At 56.8% G+C, this 16,087-nt stretch overlaps 1 protein-coding gene across 1 annotated transcript in view; it reads left to right on the top strand.

The window, feature by feature from the left end:
- LOC132768096 (uncharacterized) overlaps positions 1 to 16,087 on the top strand; it is a 253,159-nt gene that overhangs the window by 93,532 nt on the left and 143,540 nt on the right. The window contains exons 9-11 of the mRNA XM_067464869.1: positions 65 to 9,562; positions 10,926 to 11,270; positions 11,475 to 11,565. Of these exons, the coding sequence (XP_067320970.1) occupies positions 65 to 9,562; positions 10,926 to 11,270; positions 11,475 to 11,565 (9,934 nt within the window). The remainder of the gene's footprint in view (positions 1 to 64; positions 9,563 to 10,925; positions 11,271 to 11,474; positions 11,566 to 16,087) is intronic.

The following is a 16,087-nucleotide window of genomic DNA, read 5'->3' as shown; positions in this document are numbered from 1 at the left end:
CTCTTCGTCCCTCCTGCTCTTTCCTTTCCGTTTTCTCTTTTCTTCCTTCTTCCTGACGCATCAGCCAAGAGCCTTTAGTTAGCCACGGAAAAATCAGGATCATTCCGTTTGAGAGCGAAGTCGGCCACGAAGAGCCTGGCGAGCACTACGAGGAGTTGGGCAAGCAGCTCATAGAGGACTTTTTGGAAAAGAGCCACAGGACGAGGACTTGGCACGGACCCCAAAGCCCCCCCTTTCCAAGGAGAGAGACCCCTGCCCGCCACGACAGGCCCAGGTTTCCACAGAAGGTGGGCATCACGGAGTCGGGGCGCCCCGGGGTGCCATGCTATCCCGAGGAGTATGACACCATAGACAGGAGGAGGAAAAAGAAGCTCAGGTACAACAATTTTGAGGAGCGCCAGCTGACGGGCGCCCCACGAAATAGCCACATCCTGAGGCTGTCTCCCACAGTGGTTTCTCCAGGGAGCATCAAGACGAGAGCAGACCGTGGTATGTGCCTGGGTTATGAGGAACCCGGGAAATACGGGAGTGGCCTCGTCGAAAGCGAGGAGCAGTTGCCGGGGTACCCCCTTTTGCGCCCGTACAAAAACGGCCTTCTGGTCAAGAGTGGGAAGCTTCCCAAGAGCAAGCGAGCTGGCCGAGACTTTGCGGATCAAGAGTGGGCGCCTCCGGAGCCGCCGGCAAACTGCTTTCTGCCGCTGGGCGCGCTCGAGGAGTTTGACAGCAGCGCCTCGGACGAGCCCCAGTACTCGCCCGCTTCGGACGAGGAGGAGGAACTGGAGGAGATCGCGATCCTTTCGCAAGCGCTGTGCGAGTCCAACCTCCGCCGGCTGGGGGACCACGCCGGGAGCGCCACGGCCCTGCTGCAAGGGGAGAAGCGCCCGCACCGGGGCCGAGCCGGGAAGCCGGGCTTCCTCAAGCAGGACGTGGCCCTCTCCCCCGTGGAGGAGCCCTCCGAGGAGTACGTGGACGCCATGGACGAGCTGCAGTGCCTGGTGGAGACCGTCTCCGAGTACCTGCACGAGAAGGAGGAGGAGATCAGCAAGATCGGGACCCTCCCCAAGAGCAAGAATGCGGAGGAGACCGCCGCTGCCGCCAAGGCCGCCGGTCCGGAGAAGAAGGCGGACGAGGAGAGCGCCGGCGCGGAGCCGAGCAAAGCGGAGGACGGCCAGGGCACCAAAGGCATCTCCGAGGCGCTCCCGGACTTGAGCGGAGTGAAGAGCACGGTGAACTCCTTGTTCAGCTCCTTCACGGAGAAAGTGGGCTCGGGGACAAAGCACCTCACGGCCTCCGTGGAAAAGCTGGTGTCCTCCACTCCGGAGAAACACGACACACCCTCCGAGGGAGGCATCGCAAGCTTGTTCTCAAATAAACCAGAAGTGAGAGCAAGCGGCCAAGCGGAAACCACACTCTCCGCAGCATCTCCCTCCCTGACTCAGAACGGCAGTGAGGAAGGGGCTGGGAAGGGCCGTGGGGGCCTCCCAGCAGAGAAGGCCAAGGCGGGCGACCAGGCGCCCCTCGTCCCTGGCACACAGCACCCCCCCGCGAGCGACGCCCAGGCCCAGCCTCCCCCACAGAACGCAGCCGGCTCCGTCGTGAACTCTGTCTTCGGCATGCTCAACCCTTTGAAAATCTTCTCCGAAAAAGAACCACCAAACAAGGAAACCGTGAAACCGGAGGAGACCCCGAAGGTGGACACGTCACACGCGGTTGCCTCTGAAGTCAAGGCGAGCGAGCAGCCTTGTGGAGACGGCCAGAGAAGGCCTTCAAATGCATCTGCCGAAGCGGCCAAGAGCGAAACGGGCACCGGCCCAAGTAGCAGTGGCCCCGTGTCCTCCATCTTTGGCAAATTCTCCAGCTCCGTCAGTTCCTTCAGCCTGAGAGCCAGTTTTGAGAACCTGGCTGCTCCCAAGCAGACCCCAGACCCACCAACGTCTTCAGAGGCCCCTCTCGCTTCAAAGCAACCGGACACAACTAGGGAGCAGCTGGGTGCGGTAGGAAACCAACACCCGGCAGGGAAGGTGCCGCAGAGCAAGCCAAGCGCAGACCCCAAGCCCCCCATTGCACAGCCGTCGGGGGATCCGCCTGAGAGCTTCTTCAGCCCCCTCAAAAAGTCATTCAGCCAGATGCTGCTTCCTTCTTCTGAGGCAACTCCCACCTCAAACCAGCCCGGCAGAGCAGCCAAGGAACAACTGGGCCCTTCTGGTAGCGGCACAAGAGAGGCGAGTACCCACCCTTCGGGACCTTCGGGGTCTTCGGGGCCAGGTGATCCCTCTGAGGGCTTCTTCAGCCCCCTCAAAAAGTCATTCAGCCAGTTGCTGCTTCCTTCTTCTGAGGCAACTCCTACCTCAAACCAGCCAGGTAGACTCACCAAAGAACAACTGGGTCCTTCCGGCAGCGGCACAAGGGAGGCGAGGGCTCAGCCTTCGGGACCCTTGGGGCCTTCGGGGCCAGGTGACCCCCCTGAGGGCTTCTTCAGCCCCCTGAAAAAGTCATTCAGCCAGTTGCTGCCTTCTTCTTCTTCTTCTGAGGCACCCCCCACTTCAAGCCAGCCAGAGAAAACCATTAGAGAACCGCCGGGCCCTTCTAGGAACCAGCCCCCCGTAGGGAGGATGCCGGGGGCCAAGCCAGGTGGGGGCGCAAGGGAGGCCAGTGCTCTTCCTTTGGGGCCAGGCGACCCCTCTGAGGGCTTCTTCAGCCCCCTGAAGAAGTCTTTCAGCCAGTTGCTGCTTCCTTCTGCTTCTGAGCCTGTGCCGAAGGAGACCGCGCTGGGTCCGGGGAAAGGTCACCAGTCGGAAGACGATGTGCGGAGGGCGAGTGCTGCAAATAGCGAGCCCAGTTTCCCTTTCACCGGCAAGGTCCCGTTTCTGAGCAGCCTTGGCTTTTCAGAGAAGCAGCCGGATAATAGAGAGAACAGAGAGAAACCTGGGCTCTTCTCTTCCATCTTGAGAGCAGCTTCTGTTGAAAACCTTCTGGCCCCAAAAGACCAACCTGACGAACGTCACGGGAGTGTGGAGAAGGACCTCAAAAGCAGCCGCTCGGGAGACCCAGCGGACCCCTCAAAGTCCCTCCCGGCTCCAGATGGGCCAACGGACAAAGAAGGGCCAATGAGGAGGAGGAGAGATGCTTCTGAAGATCATGGCCGTCATGCGCCAGGAGGTGGACACAAAAACTGGACAGCCTCAGATGGGTCAAATATCATCCCGAGGGAACATCATTACAGTCCCGTGAGTTCTCAAGGCCTGAGGGATTCCCAACACAAGGAGTCGGTGGTGTCCGCCATGCCAGGAGGACCTGAGTTGAATGCCGCAGCTGGGAAACCCCCTCCGTCCAGCAGAATCCCAGAAAGCAGGACGACGGATGACCCTCCAAAGAAGCCAGCACAGCAAGGTCTGCTCTCAGGACTTTTCCACCTTTCCCCATCTGACCACGTGACCCACAAGGAAGACCTGTCTGTGAAACACGAGGCAGACAACCAAAAGAGCGGTCAGCAACCTGGCCTACTTTCTGGATTATTTAAATTTGCGTCGAATGAAAATGTGTCTGAAAGTAAGCCAGAGAAGACGAAAACAAGTCCTTTGGGCGGCATCATGAAAATCTTCGAAAAGAGCGAGGAGGAGGCGAGTCCTGGAGAGAGCGCTCTCGACTCCCGCGTGGCTCCCGGGAGCTCCCAAGAGCGTGGCAGCGGAAGGCAGGAAGCGCCCGGCTTCATCCACAATTTCTTGCACAGACCGAAAGAAAAAGTCGAGGAGTGGGCGGCTGAGGCCTCCAAGACCAACGGTCACCTGCCCAATGCAATGGACAAGGAGCACGCGCCTATCTGTCGGCGGTCTGTCTCCCAAAATGCTCTCCATTCTCAGGAAAACATTCAGGATTTGTCCAGGAAGCCCTCTCTTTACAGGAGAGATACTGAGTCCAGCATTTATCAGAATGCTCTCCATGGAAGCTCCAACGAACCCCTCAATTCCAAACTGAACGGCCCCGCGGGACAGTACCTTGCCTTTGAGGAAACCAGGAGCTGTTCCAGTTACGACTGGGAGTACGACCCGGGAGACTTCTCCGCCGTGGCCCACCAGCTCTCCCTGCCGGTCTATTACGTCTTGAACCAGAACTGCATCCCAGTGGCTGAATTCCTGGACTGGTCAGGCTCTAATGACACCGTTGTGAATCTGTGCAAAAAAGACGGAAACGCAAACAGGGTGGACTGGAGGTCAAACGCCAATTTTGATGTGCAGAGCCTAGATTTTAGTGTAATGTCCCACGAATCATTTGACCAGTTCAGCTTCCAGGACGCCGGTCTGGAAGAGAGCGAGGGGTGGGACCCTCGCTTTCTGAACGGGAATCTTCTTCCTCCGTTCGACAACAGTTACGTTTTGGAAGATATGCCCATGGACTTAAGCTACTCATCCGCTTGCGATGGCAATATGTGGACACTGATTGACCACGAGTCCTTGAGCACGGACGGGAGTTTTGTGTACTCCTCTTACAGCCAGGAATACCAGGACTGGCTGATGCTGCTTGAGCATGGGGTCTGGTGGCCCGCCGAAAATGGCGTTTGCGGATACTACATGTATAGCGACGGCCAGTATGTTTATTCTCTTCTCACCGATGCTACCGGGCAGTATGTCTACGTATGCACTCCGGACAGCTACACACAACCGGACTACTGGGACTATGACTATCCCAGGGATGCTCTGCAAAACATGGTCTTGGAAGATGACACGGTGGCTGTTTGTGGCTTCAAAGTGCCTCTCGACAACGAGGACGAGTTGTTCTGGTTTGCCGAAGAGGAGCCGTTGGATGACGATTACGTGAACAAGCCCCTTGACCTGTCTGTGGCCTTGCAGAGGAGCGATCAGCTCATGCACATGAACCTGGAGACCTTCTCCCAGATGTTTGAGGAGTCCATCTATTCCCAGAGGGAGCAGCCCCTGGACTTCTCGGGGTACAAACTCCAGAAACTCCGGGTGGACTTCAGGCCCGAGAGGGAGCCAGACCGCTACGGGGAGGAGCCTCCGCTGACCCTCGACCTGCGAGTGCACTCACGGGCGGCTTCCAGCGCGAGGCGAAAGGAAGAGCCGAGCCAAACCCCGGCCATGGCCGCTGTTTCCGAAAGCGCACAGTCCAAGCGCTTCGGCTTTCATATCTTCCAGTCGTCTGCTAAGCCCGAGCCTCCAGTGGCTCCTCGGAGTGCGGCAGAAGTGAAGACCACCGAAGAAGAGAAGAAGCCACCGGTGAACAAGGTCGCCTCTTTATTTTCCACTTTGGGAGGCCTGATTGGGAAAGGCTCCGATGGGCCCGAGTCACTGGAAGAAGCAGCTGGGAAGAAAGTCGTTGCTCCCCCGGTGTCATTGGACCACAAAAACGAGGCCCTTTCCGTGATGCCACCCAGAAAAACGGGGGAGGACACGCAGCGCCGTCCACCGGCTTCTGCTGAGCGTGAGGCAGAGGTCAAAAGCCCAGCCAAGCCTGCCAAACAAGACTCGGTCAAGCATGCCGTGCCAGAGCCACCTGGGAGTGTCCAGCAGAAGAGGGCCCCCTTGGCCAGGTCTCCCTCCCAGTTTGGCATGGGCCCCACAGACAGCAAGCCCCGCCGCTCGGAGGAGGGCCCAAAGCCGGCTCCCCCCACAACTCTGCAGGCACCGAAAGTGTCTGTGAAGGAGCCCCAGAAGACTCAGCCGGCCGCGGGGCAGGCGTTCACGGAGGGCGAGGGCACCTTCTTCAAGAGCGCCCTGAAGATCTTCAGCCTGGGAGAAGATGCGCCCGCTGCTGCTCCCCCCAATAAAAGCCAGGCTCCTGGGTTCTTCGACTTCTTCCAAACGCAAGTCAGCAAGGCGCCACCGCCCTCACCCACGCCGCCCCCAAGTCAGGTCAGAAAAGAGCCTGAGAAGAAGCTGCCGGAGAAGACGGAGCCAGCGGGCATCTCGTCGTTCTTTGGCTCCATAGGAGATCTCTTCAAAGCAGACGCAGCCCCTTCCCCTCCAAGCGCCACGGCCCCAGCAAAGAGCGGGAGCCAGAGCTCGTTGGCGACAAAGGAGAAGGTGGATCCGCGTGGGGTGGGCCCACCGAGGAGCGATGCCGCCGCCACCGCTGCACCGGTGCCTCCAGGGCAAGCTGGCGTGGAAGTGGCCAAGAAGCCCGTTAGCCATCACGAAGAGCCTCACAGGCAGGTTGGGAAGGAAGTGCCAAAACCCAAGGTCATTCCTGCGGGAACCGTAGAGCAGAGGCCTGTCATGGCGGCGGACCAGGCGCTCCCCATGGCTGGGAACCAGAAGCCCCCCATTCATGTGGGTCCTGGAGTGGGCCAACCCGGCCAGCCACCAGTGACACGGCACGGACCTGCGTCATCACCAGGGCAGCAGCAGCAGCAGCAACGGGACCCCCGAGCAGGAACCGGGCCCAGCCAGGCCCAGCCAAGGCAGCCCCCTCAGCAGCCGCCGCAGCCGCCGCCCAAGGAGTCCGGGTTTAGCTTGCCGTTTGGCTTCTCGATGCCCAAGCCACAGCAGCCGGCAACCCAGCCACAGCAGCAGCAGCAGCCTCCGGGCCCCAGGAGCCTCTTCTCCTCCTTCTTCTCGGGCCCAGAGAAACCCGCAGCCCAGCCTCCGGCGGCCCCCCAAGCCAAGCCCCCAGAAACTGAAGGCCTGTTCAAGATGCCGTCCTTTCTCTCAGGGGGTGCCACTGAAAGAAAGAACGTGCCCCAGAGCAGCTCCAGCTTCAGCTTCTTCAACCTGACCTCCTTCTTGGATGAAAAGCCGCCACCCGCTGCCCCCGAAAAGGGGGGCCTTGCCAGGCCTCAGCCCCAGCCGGCAAGCAACCTTGCAAAGCCACCTATGCAGCAAGCCAACGCGAAGCCCTCCATGAAGCAGTGCGTTTCCGTGGACTCGGGTATTGGCACGGCCAGCCGGCAGAACCTGGAGAAGCAAGGGGCGGCAGCGGCTGGCATTATCGACGCCGTCCTCGGTAAGCAGGAAGCTGCCGGCTCGAAGAGTAAGCCGAATGACGTGGAGGCCTCTGTAGCCACACATGTGGCTGAAGGTGGTTCTGTCTCTGGGTTGGCAGGAGAACAGGACTTGGAGAAACTAGGGGAAGGGCCTGGACAGCACGAGGTTCTTGGCTTGGAGAGGAAAGCAGAGGCATCAGGCGCTCCTGCAGCGGAATATGGTGTCACCAAAGGCGCTTCGGAAGCAAGAAGTGAGATGGAAATGCTGTCCGTGACCGGCCAACCTCTGGAGGATGGGAGAAAGAGTGAGGACGGCCCATCTTATCCTGATCCTAGCCGTCAAGTTGGTATGCCGGAGGAGGACAGCACGCGCTTCCCTCTGGAGACCCCCAAACCCGCAGAAGGGCCGGAGGAGGGCGGAGGGGAGAGCGACATCGGTGAGAGGGCCGTTGCGCCCTGCGTGCGGGATGACATTTCCGGGATCCCAGAGCCCAGTTCGGATGTTGACAGGACGTCAGTGGATGTCACGGCCCCCACTGCTGCTGCTGCTCCTGAAGACACGACACAACAGATGGTGGCGGAAGGGAAGCCTCAGGAGCCCGGCGTGAGCCCCGCTGATGCCAAGCCAGTGGGGAGCACCCCCTCTTTGAAGGATGGGGCCCAAGACGCCCAGGGCCAGAAGCCTCTCCCCCAAACGCCAGCCGTGCCTCCTCACGCGCAGGAGAAGCCCAAAGAGCCCGAGAGTGAGAAATCCGTCCTGGATAGCTCCGTTGAAATGTTCTCCAGTTTCATGACCAAAATGCAGCCCACCAAAACCTTGTCTGGCTTCTTCTCCCAGGCCCCGGCCCCGGCCCCTGCAGTGCCGGGGCCACAAAAGAAGAGCGCGTCCTTCTTTGGCTTTTCCTCCCTCCCCAGCGGCCCTTCTCCATCCCTGACCGGCGACTTCTTTGGCATCTTCAAAGGGGCCGCAGCAGAGGAGACCCCGGCAAAGGCCTCGAAACCTCAGGATGGCGGTCCCAGAGCCAGGGGGGCCGCAAGCCCTGGTCCTGGCAGAGGTGCCCCCAAACCCGACCAGGCACCTAAAGCAGAACCGTCAGAGATAAAGGCACCGAATGTTCCGAAACAACAAGATGAAATGCCCAGAGGAGAAGCCACAGATGTCCCCAAAGAAGCAGGAGCCTTGGTCTTGCCCGAGGATAACACGGCAATAGACGGTTCTACTAAAATGGACGCTAAAGCAAGTGACGCATCTGAGAAAGTCCAAGAGCCCCCACCAGATGCCTCAGAAACATGGGTCCCAGGAAAGGATCAGGGCCCTGAAGTGGCACAACTGCGTGCCGATGTGGTGGCTTCAGATGAAATAAGGCCTGTTGAGTTGCGTAGTTCAGCCGACACAGAAACGGCTGAGATGCCAGAACCAACGGAGGGAGGTCTGGAGACTTTGGGAGGAGGATCTCTCCCATCTGCAGAAGAGTCCTCTGTCCCGGAACAAGAGGCGGAGGTTAGCGTTGCCCAGGTGGAGATGGAGGAAACCCAGAAGCCGGAACCTGAAGTTGGCAAGCTGGATGGAGATGGGACCGAGGACACCTCATCAGTTGGGCCACCAACTGGAGAAGAAGCCACAAGAAGTGAGGAGATACCTGCTGATGATCTCCAACCAGAGACATTGGGATCCTTGGAGAGGGAGTCAAAAACTTCTGGAAGCAAAGGCCACGATTTGCTCCACGAGGACCTGGGTGTTGCAACCAAAGAACGTCCCTCTGAATCTCTTCCCGTAAAAAGTAGCGTAGAGGACAAGACTAAGCTTGCTAGCGTTTCCACAGACGGCACCAGTGCCAGCTCCAGGCCCGTCTTTGAAATCCCAAGCATGCCCACTTTGCCGAAATTCGGCTTCATGTCTTCAACAGAAAGTACCAAGACCTTTGGCTCCTTCTTCTCCTCTCAGCCGCCTTCTGCAGGCAAGAACGCCACCGAGCCACAGAGCCTCGTGTCCAGCTTCAACAAGTTCTCCTCCTCTCTCTTTGGGGGAGGAGCGGGCGAGGAGAAGGCCCCCGCCCCCGAAAGCGCCCAGGGGTCCTCCGTCTTTGGGAAGAAGCTGGACTTCTCCCTTCCGTGGCAGAAGGAGGCCAAGGAGGCTGGCGTCAAGAGGGAGGCCGAGGCAGTGCTCAAGCCGGCGGCCTCCAAGCAAGACGTCCCCTCCTCACCTGCCGTGCCCAAGCCGGAGTCCCAGGAGCCACAGGCGGCCCCCAAAGAGGTGGAGCAAGTGCCAGATACGATTGGGATGGAGCCGGGTCTAGAGGTTCCTCCCACAGCTGGACAGCTTCCCGTGGAGCCTGACCACGTGACTAAGGATGCTCCAGAAGAAGGTCCAGCGCATCTGGCTTCCGTTAAACCCAGCCAAGAGGCGGAGGCGGAAATGGCCAAAGAACCGAATGAAGAGCTGGACGCCGTCCCCACCGAGACCCCAGAGCCTTCCTTGGAAGAACCAGGAGAAAGCGCGGAATGTGTCCAGGATCAAGCGGAGCAGAAGGTTGGCCTTCCTGGTCCAAAAACGGGGGCCCTCGCCCCTGAATTGCCACCGCCGGGTGCAGAGGGGACCCCGGAGCCGCCCAAGAAGAGAAGGCCAGTAGCAACCGCCGCAGCATAATAAATGGTGCCAATCCGTTGGCCATTTATAATGCCCACCTCCTAGCCGTAGCAACGTGGTGGCGTAGTTCAGGCTGATCCAACCTGCGCCTGTGGCATCAGCGGCCCTCGGTGTGTTTGTTAGAGAGAGTTGTGACGTAGTTGCGTAGATGCTTTACGCCTCGAGCTCTTCCTGCGCCTTTCCCTGCTTCTGGTTTCCTTTGAGAAGCTGTGGTTTGTGTCCCCTTGATTCCCCTTTTCTGTTGTGCCAATGCGCACGAGCAACAGTGCGGAGTATTTTCTCTTGCTTTGGATGGCCCGAGTGTGTGTGAGAGGATGAGAGAGTGCGCATAGAGCTGAACGGTCGAATGCAACCTGCACATGCAAATTCTGTGGGAAGTGGGTAAAGTTGTGCTAAAGAACAACAGAAGTTATGCGGAAGAAGTCCCGTGCTCGCTGGGAGGAAATCGAGGGGAGAAACACATGAACAAGTAAACAAACCCGCAAGTAATTCTGGAGGCCGAGAAGCAGGCTCTTTGTGGGGAGGGGATGAAATTATGTGCAGAAAGCCCACCTAGGCAGATACGCTGAGGCTGAGAGATGGGAAGCCAAAAGGAAGGGAAGGATCTGGCCATTGCCTGCCAGTTGTGCACATGTCCAGGTGACCGCCCATAGCTGTTGGTGTTGGGAGGAGAGCAGCGTGGGAGTGACCACGAGGCAGCCATTTCTCCTTTGGTCACACGGTTGGAATTTCCACCCAGTTTCCTGGCAGTGGCAGAATAGATAGAATCATAGAAGGATTAAGTTGGAGGAGACCTCGTGGGCCGTCCAGTCCAATTTGGCCAAGAAGCAGGACAGTCGCATTCCCGTTAAATGTTATTCTCCTGGCCTATGGAGCTAGAGAGACCCTCTTACGGACTCCTTTGACTGAGCCGCTGTCCCACACAAACCCCTCACATGCAAATTGTCATGTGGCTTGACTTCTTGCAGACATGCTGAAACCTCTCATAATTTACACCTTAGGAAGGAACTCCACAGAACGTGTGCGGTTCAGTGTGCCATGCATTGGGAGAGATGGAAACCTCTGCTGTCAGTCTTGATGTGGGAATGTGGGGAGCAGGGGCTTGGTGGCCCGGTGGTCCGTTTCTGGGGCCCAGGCCCAGCTTTATCCTGTGTGTGGGATACGACCAGAGAACACTCAGCACCCCTCAAATGCGGCCTTGTGTTCCCAGAGGTTTCCCCCCTCTCCCACCGTGGGTCGCTTGAGCGTGTGGCTGGTGGTGGTGCCTCCTCTTCGGAGCGCCTAGCTCCCACGTGCCACTCGCTCCTTCCTGCCTGACGCGCACTTTTCTTCCCACAGTCCGGCCGGGAGCAGCCGGTTCGGCTCTTCCTGCAACATCAGTCGGGGCAGCTCCCAGCTGAGTGACTTGGACCTTCTCCAGGGGAGCGCCCCCGGGTCCGAGCCGGAGGAAGAGCCCCCCGAAGGGCCCCCCGCCTCCCCCCTCCTGGAGGACGACGACGAGCACAGGCCGGGCTCCAAGCCGCACGAGGCTCCGGAGGGAGTGCCCAGCGAGAGGGAGAAGGTGCCGGAGAAGGAGGAGACAGGCAGGGGGCCCGCCCCGGCACCCCCCGCCCCCAGCGCCAGGAGGGCCCAGAGAGATTGCTCCAAAGACGCCTGTCAGGTACGCAGTGCACCTTCCTGTGGGCTTGACCAGATGGGCCTTGAAGGCTGCTAAGGGGTGGCGGGGGGGGGGGGGGATTTCAATGCCAAGACCTGGCCACTGCTCCTCAGCCCTGGCTCTCCTGGGTTTCCTTGCACCATTGGCCGTTTCCCACCGCACTCCTTCTAGGACTTCACGGCCTCCATAGGTTCCTGCTGACGCTCACAAGAGTCTCCGCTTCCTTTCAGTTTCCCCGATGAAGGCGAGGCTCCGCTGTTTCCACCCGCCAGAGCCCGCTGGGTCCGCGCCATCAACAAAGTGAGGCTGCAGCTGCAGGAGGTAAGGCTGCCACGGGGCGCTCCCACTTTCCTGCCCTCGCGAACGCTGCCAGCCGCGGACCTTCTGTTGTCACGCGAGAGAGGCGATGATGCTTCCGTGCGGGGGAACGAGAAGGGAACGTGCATTTTGCCGCCTGATGGACGGCGGGGACCTTGAGAGCAGTGCGCCGTTTGCGTTTGGAGCAGGCAGCGGCACGCTTGGGCCCTCCCTCCCTTCCTCTCTCCAGGTGTTTTGTACTCCAACTCCCACCATTCCTAACAGCCTCGGGCCCCTTCCTTTTCCCCCCTCAGCTGCTTAAGCTAGATGATAGACCTAAAAGATGCCTAGCTTCATATCCCAACAGATACAACGCTTAAGCGCTGAGGGGGAAAAGGAAAGGGCCTGGGGCTGTAGGAATGGTGGGAGTTGGAGTACAAAACACCTGGAGGAAGGGCCCAAGTTGGCTCCAGGGATTGGGCCTGGTGGCCGCTGGGACTGAGGGTTTGGCCCTCCTCCACGAGGCTGCCAATCAGGAGGTGGCGGTGCTACAACCATTGCAAGTAATGACAGTGGAACTCGTAGTGGTTCGAAGTTCGAGCGGAGCCCATTGTGGCTGTTGGGAAATGCTCTCTCAGTGTATCGCCGAAAGCTTTCGCAGCCGGAATCACTGGGGGTGTTGTGTGGTTTCCGGTCTGTATGGCCGTGTTCTCGTAGCATTGTCTCCTGATGTTTTGCGTGCAGGTTTCAGGGCTGAGAAATTGTTGCATGTTAAGAGAAAACTCCCCAAATACAGCAGAGTGTCCAAAATGCAAACAGGATACCAAAAGTTGAGCAATCCGCTCACAGCAAGCAAAGCGTGAAGGGCCACGTGGCTGCGGAGAATTCAGAGCTTTGGAGGCAAACACGCAGAATTCTGTCTTTACAATCACAAAAGAGCTATTTGCAAAAACCGTATCTAGAGAAACGGTCCTAGCTTCTCTGTAACTCCGTCTCTTCTAGGGTTTCAGAGAGGGAAAACTCCAAGCGCTGCAAGTCTGTGACACACACACACTCACAAGCAGAGAGAGATCTCAAGGCACACAGCACACACCCAGGGGCCAAAGAAGGAGTCAGAAGCAGAGGCTTGCCATAGAAAAGCATCGATTGTACCAAAGCAGGAAAGAGAGAGGGGAGAGCCAAGAGTTACATTCCTCTTTCCATACAAGAGACAGGAGGAAGGGACACCCTCAGCCTGTTCTAAGCTAGCGAACTTGTTCCTCATTCAGGACTAGAGACTTGGGCAGTGTGGGCTTGCATCCCAACACCCACAGCCTTTCATGCTGAGCAGGACACTCACCACTGGTCATGCGCCTTTGGCCCATGTTGGGCGTACTCGGCAGGAATAAATTAAGCTGTGCACACCGGCAGATAGTGCGTTCGTTGCATTCCCCGCACAGAACATCAAGGGCAGCAATTTTTAATTCTGAAGAAGCCGCTTGGTTGTCTGTTGAGTGGCGTTCAAAGGCCGCGACAGGCCGAGGCAAGTGCCAGGAACAGTGCCCAGGAACCTACAAAACGGTGTCACGGAAGAGCTTTGACAGGAAAATCCCTGCGAGTTTTGTCTCGTGCGCCTTCTGAACAAGGCAGGGTTGAATAATTTACGAGATTATTTGGAAAAGTGCCGCCGAAGGTGCCACGAGAGGCACTGGTGGCGGCTTCTGTGTTCTAAAAGGAGTGAAGAGGGGTGGCAGGCAATCGTCTTCCGGTGTCGTAAGTGCGCTTTCTAGGGATTCTCTCTCTTTCTCTCTCTTTGCTTTGTGATGGAAGGGCTGTCAGGTTGTGCCACAAAGCGGCTGCCAATGTGACGCCCGGAGCACTTTTCCTTCTGTGTGAATGGGAAGCGGGGAATGAGCGCCCGCCTCCTGCTGAAATCCCTCTGTGGCCCCGTCACAGTGATATGGAGCGGATGCCGCCCGTTGCCTTTGTGTCATATTCCTGCGCTGTGTATGTGCCTGCGAACCTTTGTTTCGGAGGAGGGTGTGAGGCACTCTGTTCTTTCACGTGGCAGCGTGGACCTTTTTCTATCGCACCGCCAGCACCAATAAATACGTGAAGGCACTCTCTGGTCTTGTGTCCTGGCTGAAGGGACCTCTTATTTGCTTATCTAATCAGAAATGCAAAATGGTCAGGAAGGGGACAGACTGACAGTCTGAGCAAATGATAGTCTAACCCATTACATTTGGCCAGGCCCCCAGTTTTATTGTGTTTTTGGTGTATTGTTTTTATTGTTTGTGTTGTTTTGATATTGCTTTATTGTTTTTGATTTGCTTTAAGTTGTGTATATGTTATGCTATGTTTTGAGGCCTTGGCCTTTGTAAGCCGCCTTGAGTCCCTCGGGAGATGGGACTCAATGCGAAAAAAGCCAAAAAAAGCCAATGGGATTTTGGGCTGCATCAAGAGGAGCATAGTGTCTAGATCTAGGGACGTAATGCTACCCCTCTATTCTGCTTTGGTTAGACCACATCTGGAATATTGTGTCCAATTCTGGGCACCACAATTCAAGAGAGATGTTGACCCTAAGCTGGAATGTGTCCAGAGGAGGGCGACTAAAATGATCAAGGGTCTGGAGAACAAGCCCTATGAGGAGCGGCTTAGGGAACTGGGCATGTTTAGCCTGAAGAAGAGAAGGCTGAGAGGGGATATGATGATATCCATGTATAAACATGTGAGAGGAAGCCACAGGGAGGAGGAGGAGGGAGGGAGCTTCCTTTCTGCTTCCCTGGAGGACTAGGACGCAAGGGAACAATGGCTTCAAACTACAAGAGAGGAGATTCCACTTGAACACGAGGAAGAACTTCCCTGACTGTGAGAGCCGTTCAGCAGTGGAACTCTCTGCCCCGGAGGGAGAGTGGTGGAGGCTCCTTCTTTGGAGGTTTTTAAGCAGAGGCTGGATGGCCATCTGTCAGGGGTGCTTTGAATGCAATATTCCTGCTTCTTGGCAGAATGGGGTTGGACTGGATGATGGCCCAGGAGGGCTCTTCCAAACTCTTTGATTCTTTGATTCTATGATTCTATGATTCTATGATTCTATGATTCTATGCTAGCGGGGTACAAATAAAGTTAATAATAATAATAATAATAATAATAATAAATGAGCAAAATATGATACTAAGGAGCAAAGGATTGTCTTCTTCTTCCTTTTAAGACTTCTCAAGCTGGAAGTGATTACGCGGAGAGAGAGAGTTTGTTTGAAGGTGAAACAGTTTATTTGTATCATTCCTATGGTATAAGCGTAGTGGTTAACAGAGGCTCAACTGCTTGATGTTTACAAAACAGTGTTTCAATATGAGTTTATCTCAATCTATTCTTTTCTTTGAAAAGGACCTTTTATGTGAATACATAAGAACAGGTTTCAAACTCTCTTTAACTTGTGTCTTTAACCAGTTTTCCAGCTGCTCCTCACCTGTTTCCTTCCAGACCCTAACTCACTGACTAACTCCCACTTACTAACTACAGAGCGCCTTTGGGGCTGGGATGACAATCTCGCTGCTGGGCTCGGATTGTGCCCTCCTTACGGTCCAAAGGGGCCCCTTTCGTGATCCAGACCGCTCCCCTCCCTCTGTCACCAAGAGTGACCTCGGTGCCATTGGAAGCAAAAAGGAAGGGGCCTGAGGCTGAGGATGCAGGCGAAACATCAGGAGAGAATGCCTCTAGACCATGGCCATATACCCCGAAAAAACCTACAACAACCCACCAGCTACAAAGCCCTTTGCGGCTTCAAGGCAAGCGCCTATCACAGAAAACGGGGCGAAGGAGGGACTCCTTTGAGATATTGACTCTAAGCTGGAATGTGTCCAGAGGAGGGCGACTAAAATGATCAAGGGTCTGGGAGAACAAGCCCTATGAGGAGCGGCTTAGGGAACTGGGCATGTTTAGCCTGAAGAAGAGAAGGCTGAGAGGAGACATGATGAGGGCCATGTATACATATGTGAGAGGAAGCCACAGGGAGGAGGAGGAGGGAGCAAGCTTGTTTTCTGCTTCGTTGGAGACTAGGACGCAAGGGAACAATGGCTTCAAACTACAAGAGAGGAGATTCCATCTGAACATGAGGAAGAACTTCCTGACTGTGAGAGCCGTTCAGCAGTGGAACTCTCTGCCCCCGGAGGGAGTGTGGTGGAGGCTCCTTCTTTGGAGGTTTTTAAGCAGAGGCTGGATGGCCATCTGTCAGGGGTGATTTGAATGCAATATTCCTGCTTCTTGGCAGAATGGGGTGGGACTGGATGAGGGCCCAGGAGGTCTCTTCCCACTCTTGGATTCTATAACTTCCTGACTGTGAGAGCCGTTCAGCAGTGGAACTCTCTGCCCCGGAGTGTGGTGGAGGCTCCTCTTTGGAGGCTTTTAAACAGAGGCTGGATGGCCATCTGTCAGGGGTGATTTGAATGCAATATTCCTGCTTCTTGGCAGAATGGGGTTAGGACTGGATGGCCCATCAGGTTCTCTTCCAACTCTTTGATTCTATGATATGATTCTATGATTCTATGACTCGTGTTCCTTCTTGCATTGA

Source organism: Anolis sagrei, chromosome 2 (genome assembly GCF_037176765.1).
Source record: "Anolis sagrei isolate rAnoSag1 chromosome 2, rAnoSag1.mat, whole genome shotgun sequence".
NCBI lineage: Eukaryota > Metazoa > Chordata > Lepidosauria > Squamata > Dactyloidae > Anolis > Anolis sagrei.
Note: the sequence above shows the minus strand (reverse complement) of the source record. Positions and strands in the feature narration are given on the sequence as shown.